Below are 27,932 nucleotides of genomic sequence, written 5' to 3' on the forward strand. Positions count from 1 at the left end.
CATGCAGTCATGCCGGCCACATGACCTTGGAGGTGTCTACGGACAACGCCTGCTCTTCGCTTAGAAATGGAGATGAGCACCCCACCAACCCCCAGAGTCGGACACGGCTAGACTTAACGTCAGGGAAAAACCTTTACTATATTTTGTTGGACTACAAGTCCCATGATGCTGCACAATTGGCCACACTGAGCAGGGCAGCTGGGAGTTGGAGTCTAATCGCAGCCCGCTTCTCATGACGTCACAAAGGGATGCACGCTGGCGTCTTGGCTTCACCGTGCCGCTCGCTCAGCGTTGGTCACGTGGCGTCCCGCGCGTGTCCAATCAGGAGCGGCGCGGCGCCGTTCAAACTGTCTGTCAGGACAGCAGTTGGCAGGGGCTGCCAGGCCGTCTTTCCTTTCCGTCGCCCATGGAGGGCCGGGTGGTGTCCCCAGGCCCTTATCGCGCCACGAAACTGGTAAGAAGGGCCGAGAAGCGGCGTGGGAGACGCCAAGAGTGCTGTCAGGAGTCTTTTGCCGTGGTGCTGCCTCTCTAGGTGTATGTGTATTTAAATCCCAGGCATTTCACTGGGTTTTCTTAGGCAAGGAATTCCCTGAGGTGGGTTTTGCTAGTCCATGTCTCTTAAATACAGCCTGGAGCAGCTGAGATTCATTGGCAGGGCCTTCTTTTTGGGTTGCCATTCCCAGAATCCCCTAGGCAACATAGTACAGCTGGCTGGGGATTCTGGGAATCCAAACTCTGGAATCGTCGAAGGCTTTCATGGCCAGAATCACTGGGTTGCCGTAAGTTTTCCTGGCTGTGAGGCCATGTTCCAGAAGCATTCTCTCCTGACGTTTCGGCCACATCTGTGGAAGGCATCCTCAGAGGTTGTGAGGTGTTGAAAACTAGGCAAGTGGGATTTATATATCTGTGGAAGGTCCAGGGTGGGAGAAAGAATTCTTGTCTGCTAGAGGCAAGTGTGACAAGAAATCAGGGCCAGCAAACACATCCCAAGAAAGGATTCCCCCAGGCAGGAAGCAGCCAAGCTTTGAAGCTGCAAGGTTATTCAAAGCTAACCAAGGCGACCTATTGCAACATTCACATATGCCTCAAACAGACAAAAGTTCTTTCTCCCACCCTGGACATTACACAGATATATAAATCCCACTTACCTAGTTCCCCATGCTTCTGGAACATGGCCATTCAGTCCAGAAAACTCACAGCAACCCAAACTCTGGAAGTTCTAGCCATAAGTTCCCAAGGTGTCAAGTCTGTGCTTTCGATTTATATCCATTTTTAGCCAAGGGTTTTTTTAGCCAAAGAATCCTCAAAGGTTTTGCCAGTCACTTCCTCTGAAGTAGAGCCTAACAGCAGCTGGTCTTACTTAGTGATCTCCCATCCAAATACCAGCCAGTGCTGATCTGGCTTAGCTCTCAAGGTCTACATCACTAATAATAATAATAATAATTAATAACTTTATTTTTATACCCCGCCCCATCTCCCCAAAGGGACTCGGGGCGGCTTACATGGGGCCTTGCCCGATAAAACTATCAGATATCAAAACACAGCAATGAAACAGTTATCCAATAAAAACATCAATTACTGTAAAAACAATTGTTAAAATCAACATAAAACATACAATATTAACACTGGAGACTAATCATTGTGATGATAGGCCCTGCACAAGCAGTTGCTTCATTTACTGATAGCAGTGTCTGTGTGAGTATGCATGCGTGCGTGCTTATCTGTCACACATTTTTTTCAGACACACAGTGTAATGCCTTGACTAGATATCCCAGAGTTGAAAGTCATGTTGGTGATGCAGATATGACACAATCGAGGGGTACATCTAGACCAAGCATGGGTAAATTTGGGCCCTCCAGGTGTTTTGGACTTCAACTCCCACAAATCCTAACAGCCGGTTTAAGACAACCTGGCAAAATGGCACTGCCTAGAATCATCCTCCACCTTGGGCGACTGTGGAGCAGAAAAAACATCTCAGCATCTGTAGGCTTGCCCACAATGCCCAGACTCATGTACAGAGGAAGAACTGTTTAAAGCTACAGACAGTGCAGTTGCTGTTACCTATTTTTGGTCTAAATCTATTTAGCAGCTTGTAATCCCTTTAATTTATTAATTTTAAACTTACAGTAGAGTCTCACTTATCCAACACTTGCTTATCCAACGTTCTGGATTATCCAACACATTTTTGTAGTCAATGTTTTCAATATATCATGATATTTTGGTGCTAAATTCATAAATACAGTAATTACTACATAGCATTACTGCATATTGAACTACTTTTTCTGTCAAATTTGTTGTATAACATGATGTTCTGGTGCTTAATTTGTAAAATCATAACCTAATTTGATGTTTAATAGGCTTTTCCTTAATCTCTCCTTATTATCCAACATATTCACTTATCCAATGTTTTGTCGGCCCATTTACGTTGGATAAGTGAGACTCTACTGTATTTATTATGCAATGCTTTTGACACAAAATAAATAAAGGTCAGGAAGTAGCTCTTAATAAGTTTGTGTTCTCCCTAAATGGCAAGTGAAAATATGAGTTCTAATTTAGCCATAGATTTATCTGCAAAATTAACGGTTTTGTCTACGTTCATAAATCACACACTGCACAGATTTGACTCTGCAGAAATGTAGATTCTGCTTTGCTTTAGGAATTCAGTGGTGCACAGTACAGAGGTTATCTGTATGGTGGAGAACAGTCACGTGAACAATTATAAATGTGAATTCTACTGAATTTTCTTTGATTTTGCAATGTTTTTAAAACATATGTATCCTTTTCCCCCCAATCCTCCAGTGGAATGAAGTGACTAAATATTTTCGAGCAGAGATGCCACGAAGGAAACACAGGCAACACTTCAAAAAATATGGGAATTGTTTTACAGCAGCAGAAGCAATCAGCTGGCTTCATGAATTGCTCAGGAATAACAATAATTTTGGTCCCGAAGTTACCAGGCAGCAAACGACTCAGCTGTTAAGGAAATTTCTCAAAAACCATGTGATTGAGGATGTAAAAGGAAGATGGGGCTCAGAAAATCTGGATGACAACCATAACTTATATAGGTAAGATATCGTTACAGTAGAGTCTCACTTATCCAACATAAACGGGCCGGCAGAATGTTGGATAAGTGAATATGTTGGATAATAAGGAGGGGTTAAGGAAAAGCCTATTAAACATCAAATTAGGTTATGATTTTACAAATTAAGCATCAAAACATCATGTTATACAACAAATTTGACAGAAAAGGTAGTTCAATACTCAGTAATGCTATGTAGTAATTACTGTATTTACTAATTTAGCACCAAAATATCACGATGTATTGAAAACATTGACTACAGAAATGCGTTGGATAATCCAGAATGTTGGATAAGCGAGTGTTGGATAAGTGAGACTCTACTGTATATGGGGGGGGGGGGGGGGAATTGGAAAATAGATTGAATTCTTTGGCTGATCCCATACTCCCCCAGCTGCCCTTTTGTGAGGTACTATTAAGAATGGTGTCATGAATGTATTCATAATGTTAGCTCTTAAATAACATATGGGCTTCAAAATTAGCCACATTTGACCAGAGCCAGTTTCAAGGAATAAACTCAAGGTATTGGATTTATACTGTAGAGGTTTTATGGGACAGAATTGGTAGTTGCAGTTCATGAATATCTGTATGGCCACAAGTTACCTATCTCTGGCCTACATTTCAGCCTACAATTCTTATGTACAACAGATGTCTCCTCTTGGTACAGTAAAAATTACTGATTTTCATGACTTCAAATATTTTCACTTTCTCAAATATTTTTTTACCTTGAAATGTAAACCTTAGTTCAATATAGAGACAGCCCCAGAAGCTGTAAAAGTTTGATTAAACTAATCCCCATATCTATATTTAATAGTGAGTTTTTCTGTGTTAAATTATAGATTTCCTTCAGCGTCTCCAGTTAAAATTGTGCCACGACGATGTCCACTGAGAGAAAGCACAGAGAATGCACCTAAAGAGTCAGGAAGTGTGTTTAAGTTACCACACCATTCCAGGAGGACTCCCAAAAAATATAATTCCCAGGAATGTCAGGTATTAGGGGTTTTTTTTATTGATTATGAATTTGTTTGCGCTTGGACACCTAGGAGTAAGGCCCAGAGAATAAAATAGGACTTACTCATGTGTAAACATATAGATTCCAGTGCACACATTAACTATTTTATTCCTGTCTCCAAAGAAAGGTGTTACTTATATTATATAACCTCAATGAAAAACGCACCCTACTATTTGTTAAGAGAAAAACTGCATACTAATATATACATACAATATAGTAAGTAATCTCAATTATATACATGACAAATTACTAGTATGGGAGGCTTGCAGAAGGTTGCTATTTTCAACATTTACAGTGGGCTCTTCAGAAAACTGGTTCTCAGGATAGAGGAGTTCATAATTTGAAGACGCTTCTGCATTCCAGGATCCATCGTGACTGAGAATAACTATTTATGGTCAGTATTTGGAGATGACAGATATCAGCACATTAAGTTAATATTTTAACCAGTTGCCTTCTTGTCTCACAGTAATGTGATTATAGTATGTTTACATAAAGCCAGGATGGAAATCATTCAGTATTCCAGAAGTTGTTGGGCCACAGTTTCCATAATTCTTCACACTATTCTTAAAAACTATCTATGGTGGCTAGGAGTTGTGGGCTTTGTGATTCCCACCCCTATTTTAAGTAAACTGGTAATAAACAAGACTTACAAAACAAGAAGGCAACTCATTACAAGGGGGAGATGGTCATAACAAGTCATCTGCTGTTTGGATAGGAAGAGGAACACGACACGGGTGTCCCCTCTCTCCGTTACTCTTTATTACAATAATGGAAACATTAGTAAGATCTATAAACAATGATAAGAATTTGGAGGGGCTAAAATCAGAAAGTTAAATTACAAATTAAGGGTCTACGCAGACGACGTTGTATGTATTATTGAAAACCCAAAGGACAGCATAGAGAGATGGATAGACGAAATAGAAGCATTTGGGAAATTGGCTGGCTTCAAACTGAACAAACAAAAAACAAAAATTCTAACAAAGAATATAGATGGAATCACTAAAGAATCTATACAACAAAAAACTGGAATAAAAATTGAAAATAAAATAAAATACGTAGGTGTACTTCTAACACAGAGTAATGCACAATTACTAAAAAACAACTAAGCAATTATGGCTGAAAATCAGAAAAGATTTGGAGAAATGGAAACACCAAAAATTCTCAATATTAGGTCGGATCGCCATTATTAAAATGTCAATTTTACCGCGTTTACTCTTCTTATTCCAGACAATACCAATAATCAGAAATAATTATCTTTTCAAAAAATGGAATGGAGAATTATCAAAATTTATATGGCAAAACAAAAAATCAAGAGTTAAGATGAAAATACTAATGGATGATAAAAAAAGAGGAGGTCTAGGATTACCTGACTTAAAAATATACTATGAGGCTTGTAATCTGGTTTGGGTCAAAGAATGGGCTACATTGAAAAACAGGAAATTATTGGAACTCGAAGGACATGAATTACGTTCAGGCTGGCATAATTATTTGTGGTATGAAAAGAGGAAGACAGAGAAAAAATTTGGTAATCACTACATCCAGGCATCTCTAATTAGAGTATGGGAAAAGTACAAAATCAGATATACAAAAACCCCACAATGGATCTCGCCAATTGAAGCCAAACACAAGAGGGAACTAGCAATAGAGAACTGGCTTACTTATAATAATATATTGAAGAAATCAGATAACCAAGAATACATAATTAAGACCCAGGAGGAGCTTAAAGAAGAATACAGAACAATAACGTGGTTTCAATACTACCAAATAAGTCAATGTTACAAAGAAGATGTAAAAATAGGATTCGCACAAAGTCAAGGCCCCTGGGAAATCATAAGGCAAAAAGGGAAAAAAATCATAAAAATACTATATCAGATTCTATTACAATGGTCCATGGAAGAGGAACAAATTAAAAATTGTCAGATAGAATGGGCTAGGGATATTGGGCACAGTATATATATTAATCAATAGGAGGAAATATGGAATAAAAAATTAAAATTTACCACAGCTACTGAAATCCAAGAAAACTGGTACAAATTATTCTACAGATGGTATTACACCCCAACAAAGACACCTCCAATAAATGTTGGAAGTGCAACAAAGAAATAGGAACCTTTATCCATCAATGGTGGAAATGCAAAAGAATTAAAAAGTACTGGAACAACATACACAATGCGACACAAAAAATTATCGGAAAAAATCTCCCCTTACTGCCAGAAACATACCTGCTGGGAATATCTAGCACAAAGTTGAACAAAAATCAAGACAAAGTACTCTTCTTAATAGGGACTGCAGGAAGACTCATTCTAGCAAGAGTTTAGAAACAAAAAAATATTCCCACTATAGAAGATTGGATCTTAAAGCTTTTTGATATAATCCAAATGGACAGCCTAACACAAAAGTTACAAGATAAAAAGGAAAAAACAGTCTGGTCAGGTTTTAAAGACTTTATTCGAAAAGAAGGATACACATTAATAATAGACATATCCAACGTTTGAAATACCTCTATGATATTAAGATGGCAAGACTGGGAAAGACTACCAAAAAAGAAAATTACGACTGTAGATCCCAAGACGACAATGGGAAGTCTTTTTTTTTCTCCTTTTTTTCTTATTATTTTTTCTGGTTTTTTTAAAAAAAATATTATTATTATTATTTTGTTGAACTATCTCTATTACTTATTCAATCCTTGGTTTTCATCTTGTACTTTAATCTCTCTAATCTTTCACCAATGTTTTCCTCGCTTTCACTGTATACATTACTTATATATTACAATAAAAATCACTATTAAAAAAAAAGTCATCTGCTGTTTGGAGTGACTGCTTGTGTGGTGGGTTGAATTTTAGAATAGCCACCTTCCTGAGGAGTGTGGAAAAAACTGCTACGAATGAGGTGATATTTTTAGCCCATTACCCTTCCCCTTCTCTGGATTGGAAGTTTGTAGGTATACATGTTTGTAACACACTTGTTACTACTGCTTTGTAGGAGAACATAGAAAATGTACAAAGTGAAACTGTGGGAGAGGAGAAGAGAAAGACAGCACATAGGAGGCAGATAACCCAAGCAGACATTGAAGAAGTCTGGAAAAACATCATTCTGATACAGTGAGTGATATATAGTTTTCACTTCCCAAGAAAGCCTCAAAATGAAATTGTTGTTTACTGAGTCAATATGTTCTGATAAGGTCTTCAACATATTCTGTTACTGTCAACTTCATTTATTATGATGGTCTTACCCTAATAAATGATTTTGAGCTTTATAACTAAGCAAGCATGTCAGCTTTACTGGTTAAAAATATTCCTATTTATACAAGCTCAGTGAGCCATTATTAATCAATGATGTTTTTCAAAAGCTTGTGCTATTAAACCAAGAAAGGTTTTTGATGTTTTATTGGGATTCTGTAGTGGAACACGGCTTGGACTCACAGGCTGTGGCATGAACAATATGTTGAAGAGATCATTTTTATCCTTTTTTGGATAACTTGAACCCTGAATTATGTTGAAAGTTTCCCAGATATTGTTTTACTCAGTTTTGGAATCATCTTCTCTGTTCTCCCACAGTTTGCAAACTATTTTAGGAATATCGTCCTTGGAAGACATCTTGAACCCAGCACAAGTTGTTCCTCAGTATATAGTATACAACATGACTAATACAAGTAAACGTGGTGTTGTTCTTCTTCAAAATCAATCAGGCAAGTCTTATAACATAATTTTCACAGGATCTTTTATAATCCTAACTGCCAATAATCTAAATTCTGTTTGAGGGTGCTTCCAACTGATGTTTTCGTCAAAGTCTCACTTAGTCTTGTTTTCAGAGGAGCCTTTACTGTTTCCCATTGTTTCTATCTTTTTTCCTGTCCTGGTACAAGCTGGTACAATGTATCTTGACTGTCAGTAATAGGAACCTTCCATATGGAAGCACCCTGGGAATATAACATTAGCATTAAAAACTGGATCCCACAGGGAAATTCTATTAATAACAGTAGAATGACAAAGTAAATATGCTTTAGCATTGCAACCAAACAAATAGAGGAAAAGAATCTAAGTTCATGATGGCATGAAATTATTTTAAAAAGCAGTCTAGAAACTGAAAAAATGAAATGAAGTCTGAACAGTATGTTAATTCTGCATATTTTAAACCTGCTAATCAGCAGCTTCAAGCACTGCAGGAAGTAGATTCAAATCCTCATACTCAGCTATGAAGCTTATTAAGGGAGTGAGTTTGGGCAGTTGGAGAGTTGTTGGCATAAATCTCAGTTTAACATTTATTGAATGATTATAGTGAGGTTTAGAAATGAGACACTGCTTGAATTCCATGGTGAAATATGAACTCTAGATATGACTGACATTTGTAACAATCATGAAAACTTATTTTTTAACAATTGCCTTTTTTACTTCTTACAGAAGACCTCCCTCACTGGGTACTGTCAGCTATGAAATGTTTGGCAAATTGTAAGTTAGGGGAAAAAAGTTTTAATATCAAATGCTCAAGCAAAAGTAAAAGTTGAAATAGCTAAAATAGTAGACTGTGGTAATCTCTTAGGATCTGTTCTGAATTCTGTATAACCCAACTTTAGAAGATATGGCAAGCAGAAGAAAGGAAGAAAAGCCAGCTAGTTTGATTTCAAAACATTTACTCCATCCTGGTGACATACTTGATCATATGACAATTCTGAAGACTTGCCATGCCATTGTATATGAAGGATCCACCTGCCCAAAAATTAATAATTCTGTCATGCAACTAGCTTGTTTTTCAATCTTCAATGCATTTAGGAAGTTAATTCTATTAGTGCTATATAATTAATGGTGAAAATAAGAGTTTTACCAAAGAAACCTTCAGTTACATCCAGATTGGATTATTGCAACATGCTCTACGTGGAGCTGCCTTTGAAGACGGTCCAGAAATTTCAACTGGTACAAAGGTCCGCAGCCAGGCTTTTAAGTGGGGCTAATTATAGGGAATGTACAACACCCCTATTAAAACACCTCCACTGGTTGCCAATACGTTTCCAGGCCCAATTTAAAGTGCAGGTTATGACCTATAAAGCCCTAAACAGTTCGGGCCCCGCCTATCTCTGCGATCGTATCTCCCCCATGTACCAGCGCAGACTCTCAGATCCTCCGGGGAGGCCCTCCTCTCACTCCCACCATCGTCCCAAGCACAGTTGGTTGGGACGAGGGAGAGGGCCTTCTTGGTGGTGCCCCCCCCCCCCCGCCTTTGGAACACCCTCCCCAAAGAGATAAGGGAAGCCCCATCACTATCCTCCTTCCTCAGGGACCTGAAAACCTGGTGGTTCCACCAGGCCTTTGAAAATGATTAGTTCCAGATCCTACCCTGGCCACTGGCTAGGACCCTGCTTGCACTTTACCCACTCCCCCGGACCCAATACATCATCTAATCCTTCTTATAGCTGCTCAATCAAGTCTTGAAATCGAGTAACCCAGGCTCTATCCTGGCCACCAGTTTGCACTTTATCCACCCCCCATTTCTATGTCACGTTGCTGCACTAGCCCGGCCCAGCCTCTCATAGTTGTCTAGGCCCACCCTAGAATCTTGTCCATTGGTAGTTGAATTTCACCCAATGGATTAGTGCTGAATCTGGTTTTTAACTCTAATGAGTATGCTGTGTTAATAATAATTATGTTGATGTTTTAGTATGGTTGTTGCTGTGTGCTTTTGTGCTGGTAATTGAATGCTTTACCTATGTTGGAAACCATCCTGAGTCCAAATAAGGTTTGGCGGTATCCAAATAAGGTTTTATTATTATATTATTATTGTTTCTAGTGTGGTTTCCTGTTGTAATTTATGAATAATTGCAATCCATATTTGTGACATTTTTTTCTTTTTACACTTTAGGGCCTAGATGTAATGACATGGGCCATCCAACATATGTGGGTTTTGAACGGGACGTCTTCAAAACAGTTGCAGACTATTTTCTTAGTCTCCCTGAGCCTTTGCTTTCTTTTCAGTACTATGAATTATTTGTCAATATCTTGGGTATGTATACACCTAGATTGGGATGCCACATAATTTCAATTGAGGGCTCGGAATTTGGAGTAAAAAGTTATGAATCTGAGAAAATTACTCCAATCTGTTCTAGTTGCAGAGTGAAAATAGCTTCTAATAATGAGTAATCTGCTATAATTTTGGATGACTTTGTTCTGTGCAGCAATATCATTCCTACACTCTGAATGGAATACTGGAAAAATATTATCCGTCCTTCATCTTATATATGCGCTAACTGTTGCATGTATGTTTTTTCTTGTATGTATCTTAAGAATGAGCAAGTGTTCTTTCAGTCTCACTAACACTGAATTTTTGTCTTTACCTTAACTCTTCTAGTCATGTTACCCATCTTGTCTTGTTAAACTGCCTGCATCTGAACTTGTATTTCATTTTCTAATAGTTTTGTGTGGCTACATCACAATTCCAAATAATTCCTATGGAAAATCAGGTCCCCGGAATGACTTGGAGATTTCGAAAACTCCCCACTTAAACTCTTTCAAGTCAACTGAATGTCTTCTACTAAGTTTGCTCCGCCGTGAGACTGACCAAAAAGATAGAACTGAGACTTCTGAAGCAGCTTCAAGAAGCTGTAGAACTGCAAAAGGATGTAGTATAAAGTTCCAGCACTATCCTGTGGCTTGTAAACGTGCCTCTATTCATGAGCTGGCAGGTGGCAGTTGTCAGAATATTTCCAGATTGCAAAATCAACATGCTCCACACCTCAACCTGAAGGCAAGGTGTCGATCTTTGGAGGGAATTGTAGAAACCATCTCAAGCAAGTGTAGTAAAGATGGATTAAAAACACTTTCTCATATAAGGCCGTTCACAAGCAATGAAAACCAATTCTTGCATAAACCAAACTCTTTATTGGATCTTTATCCAAATAACATTAGCCAAAAGCAAACCAATGGCTTTAGGAGAATGTCTGCATCAGATTTTCCTGACCAAGTGCTTCATGGTGCAGAGTACAGACCAAGGCAACTTCATCGGTCTCGGAGTTTACGTGGAAATGGCAGATGCAGTTGGTACGACATACATGCTCCTGTGGCAGAGATCACAATGAAACCACATCCAGTATTTTCTCTTGGTCAAAAAACTGCAAGTAATTCCAAAGTGAATGCTCAAATAGGAAGCAAACCAGGGGATTCTGATATGGCCATCAACAAAAGACTCTGCAAAAGTTCAACACAACTTTTGGAAAGCACATTTTCCCACCGCTCCTTTATGTTGACTGGCACATCACGTAAGATTGCTTTCCAGAGCATGTTACTTGTTATGGCTTTGTTTTTGTTTTTTGTTTTTTTAACTAACTAGTTTGCTTTTCCTTTTTTTGCCAACCCAGGGTTTTTAAATTACTAAACAGGTTCAACCAGGCTTGTCTAGAGATCCTATGGCCTGTGAAGTTAAGTAATATTTAACTGAATGTTTTGTAACACCAGCATCTGTTTTTCAGTAGAGTATGGTACCGCAGAGTGTTTCCCTGCCAAATTCCTTAGAATTACCAGCATGTGTAACTGGTAGACAACTTTAAGGCTTCATATCAAAGAAATGTTTAAGGAAAAACAAAAACTGGATGGTGATAAATCATTAGACTAGTCTCTCAGAATTTCATTCCTCATGCAATTAGGTTATAGAGTCCATTTCAATTGGTCTTCATTTGCTTTATTGGAGCATTATGTTTGTTGAGAATGATAGTTCTTCCTGATGCTTTTTCCCCTAGACCTATTACAACCTCATTTAGAAAGAGTTGCAATTGAAGCACTGCAGATCTGCTGCCTGTTGCTTCCACCACCAAATCGCAGGAAACTTCAGCTTTTAATGCGCATGATCTCTCGAATGAGCGAAAATGTTGATATGCCACGACTTCATGATGTCATGGGCAATAGATCTTTGGTAAGATTGCATGCTCCCCAGAAGAGTATCTATCTACTACATTTAAATTCTGTTTTATAAACCATATTGCAGGTAATTCTCCTTTTTTGAGTGCTGTCATCACTGCAGTTAAAGTAATCTCTTTTTTTGTTTGATTTTAAAAAATCAAAACTCAAACACAGCAAGAATTTTGGAAACTTTCTGTGTAATTGGAAGGATGGAAGACCAGAGCCTTCCCGGAGCAGTCTGCTTTGTTCGGGAACATAAGAAAAATTCTGTCAAATCAAATATCTGATTCCCACATAGCCCGCCTGATGTCCACTAGTAGCCCACTAGCTAGAGGTGTGGGCCATATACCATTCCCACTGTTGTTTCCAAATATCGTAGATTATATACAGAGACACATTCAAGACATGTATGTGGCCATTACAACTAGATATTGGTAGCCTTGTCCTTAATGAATCAGTCTGATTTTTCAAAAAAAAATTCTTTAGTATCATTGAGGGAAAGGGTAGAAAGTGAAAGTTGTCGACTCTATGCTACCTATTTTCCAAATGGCTGTCTTTCATGAGATAATCTGTCCTCTGGCACAAGCTTCCCACCCAAAATAACTTGAAATGCCAAGAAACGCCTTGAAATTCAGGAGTTCAAGAAATGGGCAGTACAGAACCAGTAGCCTGCTTATGATAATGATTACCACTCCAAGGGCTAGGAAAGTGCACTTACATGCTTAATGAGCAGGTCTATTTTATACTTGCCAACCTATTCATCTGCGTGAATAAGTTGGCAGGTAAATAATACATACCTGCATGGAATTCCATGTAACCTGCCACTACTTGAAAGCACTTAAATACAGATTTGATCTAAGGAGTTGAAGAAATGTGGAATAAGAATGTTACAACTATCCTTGGTCCCCTTTGATTCATAACTGCTCATTTAAATATTTCCAGATGATACAGACTTTTTCTCGATGTGTCTTGTGCTGTGCAGAAGAAGTAGACCTTGATGAGTTGCTTGCCATAAGATTGGTTTCCTTTCTAATGGATCATCATCAAGAAATTCTAGAAGTCCCAGCCTATTTGCAGATTGCAGTACAAGATCATATAGAGACAATAAAAACGATTCAGGTAAGGAAAAAAATCTGTAGTTGTTCAAACAAAAGTTATGTCCAGAGATACTACTGAAATTGAAGGGTTTTTGTGCCGTCGCGCCTGGGGCTGTACTCTTAGTGAAAGAGGCATGGACGTGACATCTTTCCCCAGGGGATTGCTTCTTGCCCTCCTTTAGGGAAACTGGAACTCCCAAGGACCAAAACACTGTAGTTAACTCAAAAACTGGGTTTATTCTTCACAAAGGGGGTAAAAGAAAATATAAATTACAGTCTTTGGTTGTTTAAGTCCATGAAGCTTGTCCAGATCCCTCTTTCTCTGGCTGTGAATGCCGGAGCAAACTCAGCCTCAGTCCAATGACCTATATCTGAAGACAAGAGTCTTCCTCTGTTGCCAAAGGACTGATGTGAAGGCGCTTGAGACTCCTCAACATTGTTCAGGTTGGCCCTGAACATGAAGTGTGAGTCCCAAGGGTAAGAACCTCAGAATTGGTGCTGAGAGGTAACTTTTGAAGGGCTTTTTGAGCCAAGCCTCTCTTTCACGTCCATCCGATAGAGAACTTGCTGATGGAATGAAAAGGAGGAAACACAGTCCTACTCCAGGAAGAGGTGGAGCCAAACAGTTTTGCTGAGTGAGCGATATAACAGGTACAAACAACATTGATTGACAGATATAAATAACCAATCCAACTACATTTACAGGGTAAGGGCAAAATCAGGCATGATACAGCAATTCAAATCTTGAAACTTATAGTTTGACATATAAATGGCGCCACTCGCGCCGTCACACTCCCGGCCTAGATTTCCGGACTTTCGGAAATCTAAACAAAAGGAGTTAAATACCTTTAACTCTAATAACTTTAAGACTGTATGTCTTCTGAAAATAACACAACCATGTCGCTGATAGGCCTGTCAAACAAAGAAACCTTTTCGTTGGAGACGACCTTAACCTGGGCCTTGCGCACTCTATTGTCAGAGCTAGGATATAATTTTGACACAATACCCTTAGCCCATTGGTATCTAGGAGCATCTTTTGTTTAAGTAACACCAAATCCCCAACCTTTACGTTGGCACCTAACAATCCAAAACCCATAGTTTCTTAGGGCAGACTCAGTAAATGACCTTCCTTGGTGTTTGACCTTTGTGTGGAAATGCTGTGTCAACAGCAGAGCTATGTGGCTATGGTGTGGCAAAATAACAGGATTTTTAACACAGGATCTAATCTTTGCTCCTTTTAGTCTACCTCCAACCCTAAGGAGACCCTCATTGTCCAGAAAGGGGTTCAAGTCCTTTAAACAACTATTTTTGGGCAAGGATGCTTTTCTTTCTAGACAAGCTATTTCTTCTAAAAAACACTGTCTTTGAGTGGATCTCAGGATGACTGTTGAGGCTTTCGAAAGATCTTGGGGCTGAATTGCACCACTGTTTTTTGTAGTGATGTAATGTATGAGCCTGGCAATGGCTGCCTGAAGTCTAGTCCGTTTTGAAAATCTTTCAAACTTGGCTGGATTTAAACCTTGCCTTGATAAGTCTTGGCCATCGATGGTAGATTTGCAGGACTGAATTTCTGGCAACTCAGTGTCTTTGAGCACGGAAATGCTTTCTGGAAAGGAAGGATTTTGAAGACATTTGGGTCCAGTGATCCAGGATGACTTGGACAACTTTGCGGCTGATGTTCCTCGGGATGTCACATCTGCCGGATTTTCTGAAGTGGATATGTAATGCCACTGCTCTTCTCCCTCCGCACACACGCTGGCTGGTTCAGCGTAGTTGCTTCTGAAGAGGTCTTCCACAAACTGGGTGATCTGGGTCTTTACCTTCGGATCTTTTAGCATCCTTCTTCTTAAGGACAGGAGACGATGAAGGGCAACATCTCTGTTGTTGGGTAGAGATGGTCTTTCCGGCTTGAAAGGTAAAGGTGCTATCCAATTACCTTCAGAGACTTGAGTGACTTGGCTGTTCATCATCTCAAGGAACTTCTGTTCATTTTTAGAGAAAGCTGTTTGCTCATCTCTCTCTGTGACTTCGATGATGGAAGAGTAATCGGGCATTACTCCCTGGCAGCAAACTGAGATGTGGCTGGCACATCCTTGCATTAGTGAAGGCCTTTTAGTGACAGGCTGGAACATCTTGTTCAGGCAGACTGGGCCTAACACCGTCCATCCTAAAGGCAACTGCTGGGCCATGGGTGATCCCTTAGGACCTTCAATCTGGTTGCTAACACGGAACAGTGTGGGACAATCTGCACCGATAAGCATGACGATGTCTGTTTCCAAGTCCAAAGCTGGAATTAGATCTTGAATACCTTTGAGATGAGGATGGGCTTGTACCACCTCCTTCGTGGCTATCTGTTCTTTGTTCCTGGGAATCAGGCTGCATTCTATAAGGTCAGGAAGATCGTACCTGACCTTTTGTCCGACAGGCGAGATTTTGAACTTTGTTGCAACTCTGCCATTCGTCTTATTCTTTCCAGAACAAGTGGATATGGTGTAATCTATTGTCTCGGTATGAAGATCGAACATGTCGAAGAACTCTGGGGTTGCAAGAGATGCATCACTTTGGGCATCCAAGGCGACGTAGACCCTTTTCTTATTCCACGGCTGCTTGTCTGGATACACCTCTGCCAGGCAGATTGGGTGGCAAATCCTGGGCTTGTGGCTATTTTGACAAAGCTTGGTGCAGGCAACCGCAGGAGCCTTGAGAGCTACCTGAGGTTCTGTAGGCTTTTGTTCTTCTTTGGTTTCTTCTTTGGCAGGAGAATTTGACTTTGCTTTGAATTGAGGGGAATCGAAGTTGTGCATTGCAGAGCAATGCTTGATGCTGTTGCAGTGTTGGCATTTAACCTTTTCTTTGCAGTCTTTGGAGAAATGAATAGTGGCGCCGCAGCATCTAAAGCACACCTTGGCCTTTTGAACTATTTGGAGTCGTTCTTTGTAAGGCTTCTTTGCGAACTCTCTGCATTCAGCTAGGCTGTGTGGCCTTTGATGAATGGGACAGGATATGGTGTTGTTGCTGACTGGTTGAGCAGAAGTTGCAGGAGTTGCATCTGTCATCTTGACACTCAAGTTCCTTCTAAGATCTTTGCCCTGGGCTTTGTCTTCTTTGGAGGTCTTTTCAGGTTTTAGGTCTTGGTACAAAGCGAGAAGACCTGTCTGAGGGTCATTCCTCTCACGGGCTGCTCTAGTGACGAAATCCACCAAAAAGGTAAAGGGCGGGTATACATTTGCATTCTCCTCTTTGTACTTGAACACCTGTTTCCCCCAAGCTTCTCGAAGAGGAAAAGGAAGTTTGCAGAGAATGGCACTCTGCGACGTGTGCTGGTCCAGACATGCTAAACCTGGCAGCTCTGGATTTCCTTTGGTTGAAGCTAGCTCTAGTAAAAGATCACTAAAGTCCCAAAGCTGTTTGCAATCTTTCATCTTCAGTGATGGGAACCTGTTGAGTCGATCCATGAGGGACGCTTCTATGTCAGTGCTCGCACCGAAGCGCTGGTCCAAGCGAGACCACGCTGTGGACAAAGCTCTTTGGGGGTCTGCTACATGAGCAGCATAAAGTCTTTTTACTTGCTCGGCTGAGCTGGGTCCAAGCCACGCCATGAGAAGGGACAGTTCTTCATCTGCTTCTAGCTTGAAATCTCGAATGGCCCTCATGAAGGTGATTTTCCACAGAAGGTAGTCATCCGGTCGGTCAGTGAATTTCTGGACGCCTTTGTCTCTGATGTCTCTTCTTGGATTTCTCAAGAGGGAACCCAATTGAGACTCCAGTGTGTAAGGGTACATCTGAGTAGTGTGATGTGGCGTGACAAACTCAATGTTCTTCGGTTGAACACATCTTGTCGTGATGGTAGGCGATGCTGGGTTCAGCAGATTGCTGGCAGGCAGCACCTCTGAAGCCTTCATCTTCAGCGATGGGAGAATTGACTTGGTATGCAAGGATGAATGTGGTGGTTCACTCCCGGCCATGCCTTGCCAATCTGAATGGGCATCTGGATGTTGTTGAAAGACGTCATCCTTTCGTTCCCAAGTAGACAGGTGGTATCTCTGAGGCCTAAGTAGAGGGATGGACTCTGACAGAGATGATGGCACTCTCCCGGCCGTGCTTTGCTGTACTTCTGAGGAATGGGCAGGCGAACACTGGAACAGGTGAGCAATCTTCAAGGTGGCGAAAGGAGATATGACTCTGCACTACAGGTGATTTCAGTTGCAGATGTGCTGAAACCTTTGCTGTAGGCTCTTGTGTTGGCAGGAAACTAAGGTTTTCTTGGGTTAGTTCCTGTGATAGGGCTTTGGCTAGAACGTTAGCTCTGACTATCTTTTGTGCTGTGTCTCTTTTTACTTGAAGCAGATCTAGATCCCGTTGCAGCTCATCTTGCTTGGCTTCAGCCATTGCAAGCTCTATTTCTCTCTGGGCCCTGGCCTGTGCTAGGCCAGCTTCTTGTTGGGCCCTAGCCTGAGCTAGAAGCAGTTTCTGCTTGGCTTTAGCCTGTTGAAGGAGGAGTTCCTCTTCATTGAAGGCAAGGTCTTGCCTAGCCATTTCTGCAGACGCCTCTGCTTCTAAAACCTCTTTTCTAATTTTCAAACGGACAGCCTCTCTGTTGTAGTGGGCTGCTTTGGAAGAAGTACTGATGAATGAATGTGTGGATTGGGAGGAACTGCTACGCCTAGATGAATGCTTGGATTTAAGGCTAGCATCATTAGATGGAATCTTGAGCAGACTGGATCTAAGGCTTACACATGGGGAGCCTTGAACCCTTTCTTCTGCACCTTTGAATAAGGAACTGGGCTCTGGTTCAAATAGAACTGCGCTGTAGCGCCTCCTCTCTTCTTGTAGGCTAAAAGAAATTTCCTTAGCCCTATCTAAAGACTCTGGAGTGTTAATTTTGTTCAGTACATAGATTATTTCTTCTGCAATAGCACTCCCATTATTGAAGGCCTTTAAAAATTCTTGCCTAAGAATTTCCTTTTCCTTTGGGCAAAGGGATGCCTTTATTGCATCAGCTATGGTTGGCAGGTTTTGCCAAGCTCTGTTAAACCTCTACCTAAGCTGGCCTTCCTGCTGCAAAAGACAGAGCATTGTTTTCTCTGTGGGGTGCCTTTCTCTGACTGGGCGGGGGGATTTGACCCTTGTTTGCAAAATCTCATTGCTATGACTTGACATTCTGTAATTCAAAAGGAAACTTATCCCAAGTTTCAAACAGTACAAAATGCAATACTATATAACTATACAATTAAAGGCACACAAAAGGGCAATGCAATATTTTAAACAAGACAATTAAAACAGCTGCTTAACTGAGAAGTTAAGCTTGGGCTTTCATAAACTTGCAGCAGGCTCTGAAGAAATGGCAGGAACTGCAGAAGGTTGGAATTTATTGCTTTGCAAACTGGGTTCTGGAAGAGGCTTGGTTGGTCTGCAAAGGCTGGCTTCTGGAGAAATGTATCTACTTTGCAGAAACCTGGATTTTGCTGCAGTTGCAAGAGCTGAATGTAGCGATTTGCTGGCTTGAGAAACAGAAAAGGCGGGAAACTTAGCAAATGTATCAATTTTGCAAAGGCTAGGCTTCTAGCAAATGTATCCACTTTGCAGAAGGCTTCAACTTGCTGCAGCTACAAGAGCTGAATGTAGCAATTTGCTGGTGGCTTGAGATGCAAAAGAGCGGGAAAGCTTGTAAATGTCTCAATTTTGCAAAGGCTAGGCTTCTAGCAAATGTATCCACTTTGCAGAAGGCTTGAACTTGCTGCAGCTACAAGAGCTGAATGTAGCAATTTGCTGGTGGCTTGAGATGCAAAAAGAGCGGGAAAGCTTGCAAATGTCTCAATTTTGTGAAGGCTGGGCTTCCCTCTGGAGGCAAAGGCAGGCTTCTTTTGACTTCTTTATCTTTAGGAGACTATGGGCTTGGCAAATTCAAGGCCCTTCCTGGCTCCTTCTTTTCCCTTCTTAGCACTTCTGGAAGGCTTCTTTCAGCAGTTCTGGAAAAGAAGGCTTCTCTCTCAGTACTTCTGGAAAAGAAGGCTTCTCTCAGCACTGCTGGAAAAGAAGGGTAAGAACCTCAGAATTGGTGCTGAGAGGTAACTTTTGAAGGGCTTTCAGAGCCAAGCCTCTCTTTCACGTCCATCCGATAGAGTGGAATGAAAAGGAGGAAACACAGTCCTACTCCAGGAAGAGGTGGAGCCAAACAGTTTTGCTGAGTGAGCAATATAACAGGTACAAACAACATTGATTGACAGATATAAATAACCAATCCAACTACATTTACAGGGTAAGGGCAAAATCAGGCATGATACAGCAATTCAAATCTTGAAACTTATAGTTTGACATATAAATGGCGCCACTCGCGCCGTCACAGTTTTCATCAGCATTAATGGGCTTTGCATTCATGCAGTTTCATTTGGATACAGGCCTAAGGCTTTTGTTTAAAGTGCATAGTCTTATGGTTCTTTATGCTTGACTAAGTTCAACCAAACATGTTGGATTAATGTGTTATTCCTGTTCTGTATCCCAGGCAATGTTCTTCCCTGTATGTAAGGAAGAGCAATAATCCAAAGAGGTACATATATGTGCAAGCTCACCTAGGTTTGAAGATCTTCAGGAGAGGCTCTTTTGTTAGCTCCACCACTTTCAGGTGTACCTTTCAGAGGCCACTTCTAGACTATAGAATACCTTTCCCATGTTGATTAGGCTGACTCATTTTTTGACATAGCAGGCAAAGATCATTTTATTCAGGCAGGCCGAACTGTGCCTAAGAGGAGGTGCTGGAATGCTTTATTTCTTTATTACAGTGCTATGTTCAAAGTATTTCAACAGATGTTTATAAATATTGCTGTGTTTTACTGAAATTTTGTAAACTATAGCAAGCATCCCAGCATGAGAGAAAGGTGGGATGTTAAATAAATAAATGTGTGACTAGATATGGTACTAGTGTTTTTTAAACCAGTATAGGAGGGTTGCTGTTTGTTACAGTCGTTGTGTATCAGATGAATGACCACATGTGCAGACATACACATCCTCAAGAAATAATGCTTTTTCAGCAGGGTGATTCTACTATAGCCACTGCTGCAATTTTACTGATTTTCCTGATAAATGACTTTTTTTAGCTTACATTTTATTATAATTCATCTCTGGAACTCCCTCCCCAGGGAGATTAGATTAACCCCCACTCTGTCCACCTTCCGCAAAGACTTGAAAAGCTGGTTGTTCCAGTGCGCAATTGAATGATAGTTCAGTCCCTGATCATGACTGCCCAGCATTAATTTACTGATTAGGTTTTTTTCAGCACTTTACCTCTAGCCCTGGCCCTATATATGGGTTTTGCACAAGTCCTTGCCCTGTCCTCTTGAATCTGATCATGCCCAACATTTCCTGGTTACTGGTTGTTGATGTTGGTTGATGCATGTTTTTATGTTGTCTGCTGGTTTTAATTGTTTTAATTAGATTGTTTATATGTTATGTTTTTAATTGTGTCTTAACTTGTAATCTTTTTTTATGTTGTGCGTGGTCCCCCTGTAAGCCGCCTTGAGTCCCTTTGGGGAGATGGTGGTGGGATAAAAAAATAATGTTGTTGTTGTTGTTGTTATTTGAAACACAACAAGATGAGTCCACAGCAGATACTCTGCTGGCTGTTGTATTGGATCACACATTGGACTGTGTGATGTATCGGCGAATAATGCAGATCCCAGTAAGGTGGCCTTCTGCAGCTGGCAGGTGGTAATTTTGTTAGCACCAATTGTGTTTAAGTGCAGGCCAAGGTCTTTAGGCACTGCACCCAGTGTGCCAATCATCACTGGGATCACCTTGACTGGCTTGTGCCAGAGTCTTTGTAATTCGATCTTTAAATCCTCATATCGTGTCAGCTTTTCCAGTTGTTTCTCCTCTATCTTGCTGTCACCTGGGACTGCAACATCAACAATCCATACTTTGTTTTTTAACATGATCGTGAGGTCTGGAGTATTGTGCTCCAAAACTCTGTCTTGTCTAATTTCAGAAGTCCCAGAGTAGCTTGACATGTTCATTCTCTGTAACTTTTTCCGGCTTGGGAAGCCCACCAGTTCTTTGTTGCAGGCAGATGGTATTTGTGGCACAAGTTCCAATGAATCATCTGAGCAACAGTGTTATGCCTCTGGTTGTAATCTGTCTCTACAATCTTCTTGCAGCAGCTGAGGATGTAATCTGTTGTTTCATCTGCTTTCTTGAAGAGTCTACATTTGGGATCTATCATCGACTTTTCAATTTTGGCTTTGATGGCATTGGTTCTAATGGCTTGTTCTTGGGCTGCCAGAATCAGGCCCTTATTATTATTATTATTATTATTATTATTATTATTATTATTATTATTATTATTATATTATGACACAGCAAACAAGATATATATGCTGGATTTCGTATCACAAAATCACAAGTCGAACACTTCCCAAGTGTCTAGGACTGTGTGATGTATTTTTGGATGATGCGTGCAGATCCCAGTAGGGTGGCCTTTTGCAGTTGGCAGATCGTAATTTTGTCAATGTCTATTGTTTCCAAATGCCAGCTGAGATCTTTCGGCACGGCACCCAGTGTACCCATCACCACTGGGACCACCTGCACTGGTTTCTGCCAGAGTCTTTGAAGTTCAATCTTGAGGTCCTGACAGTGGCTGAGTTTTTCCTGTTGTTTTGCGTCAATGTGACTGTCACTTGGCATGGCAACATCAATGATCCAAACCTTTTTCCTTTCCACAACTGTGATGTCTGGTGTGTTGTGTTCCAGAACTTTGTGAGTCTGGATTCGGAAGTCCCACAGTATCTTTGCGTGCTCATTCTCTGATACTTTTGCAGGTTTGTGATCCCACCAGTTCTTTACTGCAGGGAGGTGGTACTTGAGGCATAGGTTCCAATGGATCATTTGGGCCACATAGTTGTGCCTTTGTTTGTAGCCTGTCTGTGCGATTTTCTTACAGCAGCTGAAGATATGATCAATGGTTTCGTCAGCTTCCTTGCACAGTCTGTATTTTGGGTCATCAGCTGATTTTTCGATCTTGGCCTTAATTTGTTCTGATGGCTTACTCCTGGGCTGCAAGGATTAGGCCTTCTGTCTCCTTCTTCAGGGTCCCATTTGTGAGCCATAGCCAGGTCTTCTTATCAGCTTTTCCTTCAATTTTGTGAAGGAACTTTCCATGCAGTGTTTTGTTGTGCCAGCTGTCAGCTCTAGTTTGTAGTGTGGTTTTCTTGTACTGATTCTTTGTCTGCTGTGTTTTGAGGTGTTTCTGATTTTTGACTTCAATCAAAGCAGGTTCTTCACTTTGCTTTACATATTCTGCCAGGGCATGTTCTTCTTTGACTGCTTGTTTTACTTGTAAGAGTCCTCTGCCCCCTGATCTTCTAGGCAGATATAGCCGGTCAACATCACTGCGGGGGTGCAGTGAATGATGAATGGTCATGAGTTTTCTTGTTTTTCTGTCCAAATTGTCCAGTTCCACCTGTGTCCAGTTTATGATGCCAGCAGTATATCTTATGACAGGTATGGCCCAGGTGTTTATGGCCTTGATGGTGTTGCCTCCATTGAGCTTGCTTTTGAGAATTTTTCTGACCCTTTGTGTGTATTCTTTGCTGACCACAGTTTTCACATGTTCATGCATGATGTTGTCCAGCTGTAATATGCCCAGATATTTATAGGCCTCTGGTTGGTGACACTTTATTGTTTGGCCATTAGGCATATTTATGCCCTCACTTTCAATGATTTTTCCCTTCTTCAATATTATTATTATTATTATTATTGCATAGAAGAAAAAAATCCTAAACAATGGGGAAGGTTAAAACATCAAAAAGAGGAAAATTTATAATATTTTACAATATCAAAACTAAAATACCACGTTCTATTTTCACTGACTTATTTGTTTTACAGGTGGAAAATTTAGGTGATGAACTGAGCACCATATTCCCGACTTACTCCTTTTGCAAGAGAATAACATCTCAGGAATTTGATGAGCAAAAAATCTATACCTCTCAAGCAGCAGTTGCTGAACTTTTGGAAAACATTATTAAGGACAAGCATTTATCTCTGAAAGACAAAAAGAAAAAACTTAAGCAGGTAATGCGATGTGTCTCTAGTAAAACTTGCTTGTGTTTTAAGAGGTCCTTAACATCTTATGCTTGGCAAGAAATAAATGTGGCTCTGTCTCTCAGTTGCCTTTCTCATTTCATGTTAGTAATTTGGTATTCTACTGAGATGGGGCTGCAGCTGTGCTAAGGAATTAGAACACCAGATCTATTGGTGACAAGTCATATGTTGCTTTCTGCCCCCAAATGTCCCTTGCACAGGTATAGCATGCAGTACTTCTTTAGGGCCGTAGTGCTGAAGGTATGAATAGGATTGCTTCCCAATCTTCTAACAGAAAACAATAGCATCCTAGAACCCCTGGCAGTGACATATACTCTTGGACTTAGTGTCAGGTTGATGGTCCCAGATGTGCTGGGTCCTTCTTTTAAAATGATGGTGTTTTAGCATAATAGAAAGCCTAAATGTATATTTAGATGTATAATTATGCACGTTTTTAATTTATATTTTAATTTTCATTGTAATTTTTAATCTTGTGAAGACTTTTAATCTGATGTCAACTGTGTTTCTGATGTATATTGTAAGCCGCCCTGAGTCCCCTGATGGGTGAGAAGGGCGGGGTAGAAATGATGTAATAAATAAATAAATAAATAAAGTAGATATTACCCAATTTTTTCCACAGCCTGCTAGCCCGATCCTTATGCACATTAATTTGTAAATCTCAGTTCAATGAGGTTTAATTCTAAATTGCTGTTCACATGACTGCAGCCTTGAAGGGGGTCAAAGCCTAGTATAGTGGTTTTGCAATTGCCTCTACTTTTATATTCCTGCCAAAATGTGTGCCCCTTGTTATGCAAACACCCATACTATTCTGAATAAGTATTCTCTTTTTTTGAGTGCTGAAGTTGGTTTATTCAAGGTCATCTGACCCCACACTTTATGGTAATCTGCTTTGTAGCAAAGTGCCACAACTTTGGCAGAGCTTAATACAAAGGATTTCTAGTCTTCTGCAGAAAACTTTGGGGAAATTTCTCAGAACAAAATACAAAATTGTACTTGTCCCAGAATCTGCTAAGCAAATCTTGTGACTGGAGCCCAGCTCTAAACAAATAGCTTTTAAATTGCCACCTTATTGTCAAGTGTTCCCTGTCCTCTCTCTTGCAGGAATGGAGCCTGGGGGCTTAGAAATGTTTTGTAAATTCAGCCAAATCATTGAATAGATTCTTTATTTTATTCCAGATAGCACACGATCTTCAGCCAGTATTTTGTAGCAAAGTTAGGCTAAACCATAATATCGTGATCCATCCTAGCCACAGAATATCACAGCCACCCAGTTAAATCTTGGGGTAGTTATCCCATATATACTAGCATGTGTTTCCATCTTCAGTCATACAAGTACAATTTAAGCATGGACATAGTTAAATACGTTTAGAAATTAATAGGAAATGCTGGTTTCTTAGGTACGTACTGGGCTGAACATTGTTTTGGAAGCTATGACACATGACACTAAGCTACAGTGAAGGCTCTCTTCATCCATGCAATCTTATGAGTCTACATGCAGGCATTCTGACTGTATGTTGTTGTTTTATGCCTTCACGTCATTTCTGACTTACGGTGATCCTATCTGAATTTACTTGGCAGAATTTTTTCAGAATAGCTTTGCTATTCCCCCCTTCCTCTGAGACGGAGAGAGTATGAGTTGCCCAAGGTCACCCAGTGGATTCTCAAGTGGCCATTTGAACCCTGGTTTCCCAGTGTCCGAATCCAACACTCAAACCACTAAAGCACTGGCTCTCTGCTGTACACAAAAAAGGATAACAAATATAGTATCAATCTCATCTGAATGCACACAAACATAAATACACAAGATACAGATGTACAGGCGCTGTTCTGTGTACAAAGAGATGAACACAAGACCTTGTATAGCCTGGTAGCCATGGAATGAAGTAGAAGACCAACCATTGTTTCTTTTCCAAGTGCAGACAAAACCTTTCGTTCCTTAGCCCTTGGCAGCTTCCTACTTGGAGTTGCTTGAATAAGCATTCACCAGATGCTGAACTATGGTCTGGCAATACAGTAGTTCTCACACATGCCCAGTAGTTCCCAATTCCAGTTTTTCTATCCTTGGAAACCCTGCCCCGTTTTAATTTTGATGGCTGATGGTGATGGAGAGTGAGTCAACCTGCCCAAAATGGCACAGCCAAATCAATGAGGTGCTTGAGATAATCTGCTAGAAACCAGGAAGGTTATGCCTTATCACATGGGCCTAAAAGGGGCTGTTTAGTAAAAGGAGCTAAAGTTTAGCCTTTTTTTTGTAGGCATGCCTCACCATTCTCCTTATTCTGATTGTTATCTTCTGCCTTTGATAAAAATGACCAGAATTGCACACAGTATTCCAGATATGGCTACATGTTATATTTATTCATGAAGCTGTATCACACTGAGGTCTTTTCATTATTATATTCATCCTTTTCCCTAATGATCTCCAACACCTAATGTGTTGTTTTCATTACTGAAGCATAGTAAACTGACATATTCACTGATCTGTCCAGTAGAACCCCAAAATCTCTGGTTAGGCACTTCTACCTTGGGCCCAGCAATGTATTGCTCCACTGAAGACTGATTTCCATTTTATTCCTCATTTGCCCCATTTGTAGGGATTCTTTCAGAGCTCTTCACAGTCTGTCTCGTTTTTCATCATCCTAAGTAATTTGGCATTGTCCATAAACCCCAACTTCTTGCTCATTCTTCATTCTAAAATGATGTCAATATTTACAAGATTTGTGTCCTATAAAGTATCTATTGCAATAAGTAGATTAGTACAGTGTTTGCTCACTTTATTATAGTTGTATTATGGTTTTTCTTTTCTATAAAAATAAATAGCAAAAAGTATATATTAAACTTACTAGTTTTTTCCTAGTATAGGTGCATAGCTAGGTTCATTATAAGTAATATGGTATTGTGCATTTCAGTTCCAGAAAGAATATCCACAGATCTACCAGGACAGATTTCCAACAACAGAAAGTGAAGCCATTTTGTTTGAAGACAAGCCCAAAATTAAGCAACCAATGCTCAGCCTACGAAAGCCAAAGTTTCGCACCTTGAGAAATTAGTGTGTCGCTTTACATGAGTGATGACAAAATTCAGTCTGCTACACAATGTTTAAGTGAGCCAGTGTACACAAATGTGAATTTTTATTATGATAAAATAAGGTGTTTCTTCCTGCCATATCCAGAAACAAAGATATCACTGTTTACAAAATAATCCAAAACTGTAAATAGATTTTTGTTTTTGTTTTTATGAATTGTACGTGGATTGACTGAAATTTAGGAAAGGTGACAATATATAACCAAAGCAAAAAAGAACAATACTGATGAAAAAAATTAAAAATGTTGGTGCTCTGTTTTGGGGAAGGTCATAGTTTTTTAGGTACCATAATAGGCTGGTATTTGTGTTCATTTTCAGTATGTACCATTTATTCACTTCAGTCAAAATGTAAGACACTCCCAACAAGTTGTTTATGTAGACAGCTGTGTTTGTGTATGAATGTGTTTGATTTGGTGTTATTTTGCATTTTGTACTTACTGTACTCCAGAGTATAAGATGTAGAGGAACCATGGAGGATAGCCACAATATCCCAAATGATGATAATCACAGAACTGACTGATGTTGCAAATCAAGCCTTTTATGGGAAGAAAACGTATTGCTTAAAGGAGTAATCAATTCATTGCTTTTATGGGTATCCGTGAAATATGTGGCACTGTAATCTTTTCACATAATTGGGAATGTACAGCTAACGGCTGCTTAGATGTACAATGACTTTGCCCTTTTTCTTTCAATTCATATTAATGGGTATAATTGAAACTTAAAATCAGTCCAGCTGCTTGACAAGTACAGCACAGTTTTCTTCTGTTTCTATCCACATGGCCATGTAGTTGTTTGGTTTTTTGTGGAGGTGTTTGATGAGGACCTACAGTAGATCATCCTCTACTGCACTGGTTCTCAACTTGTGGGTCCCCAGATGTTTTGGCCTTCAACTCCCAGAAATCTTAATAGCAGGTAAACTGGCTGGGATTTCTGGGAGTTGTAGGCCAAAACACCTGGGGACCCACAGATTTAGAACCACTGTTTTACTGGATCCTATTGTTCTATCCTTCAAGGTTTACTGAGTTTAAGTTATGGCTAAGTGTGTTCTGTAATTAAATTAAACATTTCTTATATCTCTTTACATGTATCTGTTCCAGGACCTTTGTGTTCACAACATGTATTTGTCAGTATTTAAGTTAATTTGATTTTATAAATCTGTGATAAGATTGTTCAATAAAACCTGTTTTCAACTTGATAACGCAGATAGATGAACGTTACAGGAACTGTGTTAAAGTGCTGGAATCAAATTTTAGCTGATTTCAAAAGCCTGCACTTTATTTATTGTTGTTCATCTTTTTAAGCTCTTTTATTTTCATACTATTAGATACTCTATACATTCAGCACTGAACTCTCTGCCCTCTAGTAATATTGAATTGGGGGGGGGGGGTCATCTGCCATTCACTGTAAATTTTTAAACCTAGTCCACCAGACAGCTCTCAAAACTATCAGCAACCAATGGTAGCTTTCATGTCAGCAGGATAGCAAATCACTCTGGATTTTATTCTCAATATTGTCAAAGTTTCCCATGGTCCTGAGCCTTGGTGGAAATGCTTCAGCACCTTGGTACCTTCTCTAAAGTTCAGAAGAAAATCCAGAATAACTTCAGTGCTTTACTGACATGAAAGCCATTAGGCAATGTTCATCCCAAAGGCTATGGCACTGGCTCAGGAAGCACAGCAATGTGAATG

General features: G+C 40.1%; 1 protein-coding gene across 2 annotated transcripts; it reads left to right on the top strand.

The window, feature by feature from the left end:
• The first annotated feature begins 278 nt into the window (after positions 1 to 278).
• depdc1 (DEP domain containing 1) lies at positions 279 to 27,442 on the top strand. Of its 2 annotated transcripts, XM_062978167.1 has the most exons (12): positions 279 to 454; positions 2,800 to 3,065; positions 3,916 to 4,066; positions 7,071 to 7,189; positions 7,646 to 7,776; positions 8,489 to 8,536; positions 9,942 to 10,082; positions 10,492 to 11,334; positions 11,812 to 11,984; positions 12,914 to 13,090; positions 22,945 to 23,130; positions 26,070 to 27,442. In XM_062978167.1, the coding sequence occupies exons 1-12, from the start codon at positions 407 to 409 to the stop codon at positions 26,208 to 26,210; spliced, it is 2,424 nt and encodes an 807-aa protein (XP_062834237.1). In that variant the 5' UTR covers positions 279 to 406; the 3' UTR covers positions 26,211 to 27,442. The 2 variants fall into 2 exon arrangements, with proteins under 2 accessions (XP_062834237.1, XP_062834238.1); XM_062978168.1 differs by lacking the exon at positions 10,492 to 11,334 and having other exon boundaries at positions 281 to 454.
• The last annotated feature ends 490 nt before the right edge of the window (positions 27,443 to 27,932 follow it).

The sequence above is a fragment of the Anolis carolinensis genome, chromosome 4 (assembly GCF_035594765.1).
Source record: "Anolis carolinensis isolate JA03-04 chromosome 4, rAnoCar3.1.pri, whole genome shotgun sequence".
Lineage (NCBI taxonomy): Eukaryota > Metazoa > Chordata > Lepidosauria > Squamata > Dactyloidae > Anolis > Anolis carolinensis.

What these genes read in the sequence shown, in the direction of transcription:
- depdc1 (XM_062978167.1), top strand. Translation starts at nt 407, where the DNA reads ATGGAGGGCCGGGTGGTGTCCCCAGGCCCTTATCGCGCCACGAAACTG. An exon ending in TATGTTGACTGGCACATCAC is followed by an intron (nt 11,335 to 11,811) that starts GTAAGATTGCTT and finishes TTTTTCCCCTAG; the next exon opens with ACCTATTACAACCTCATTTA. An exon ending in AAAAGAAAAAACTTAAGCAG is followed by an intron (nt 23,131 to 26,069) that starts GTAATGCGATGT and finishes TGTGCATTTCAG; the next exon opens with TTCCAGAAAGAATATCCACA.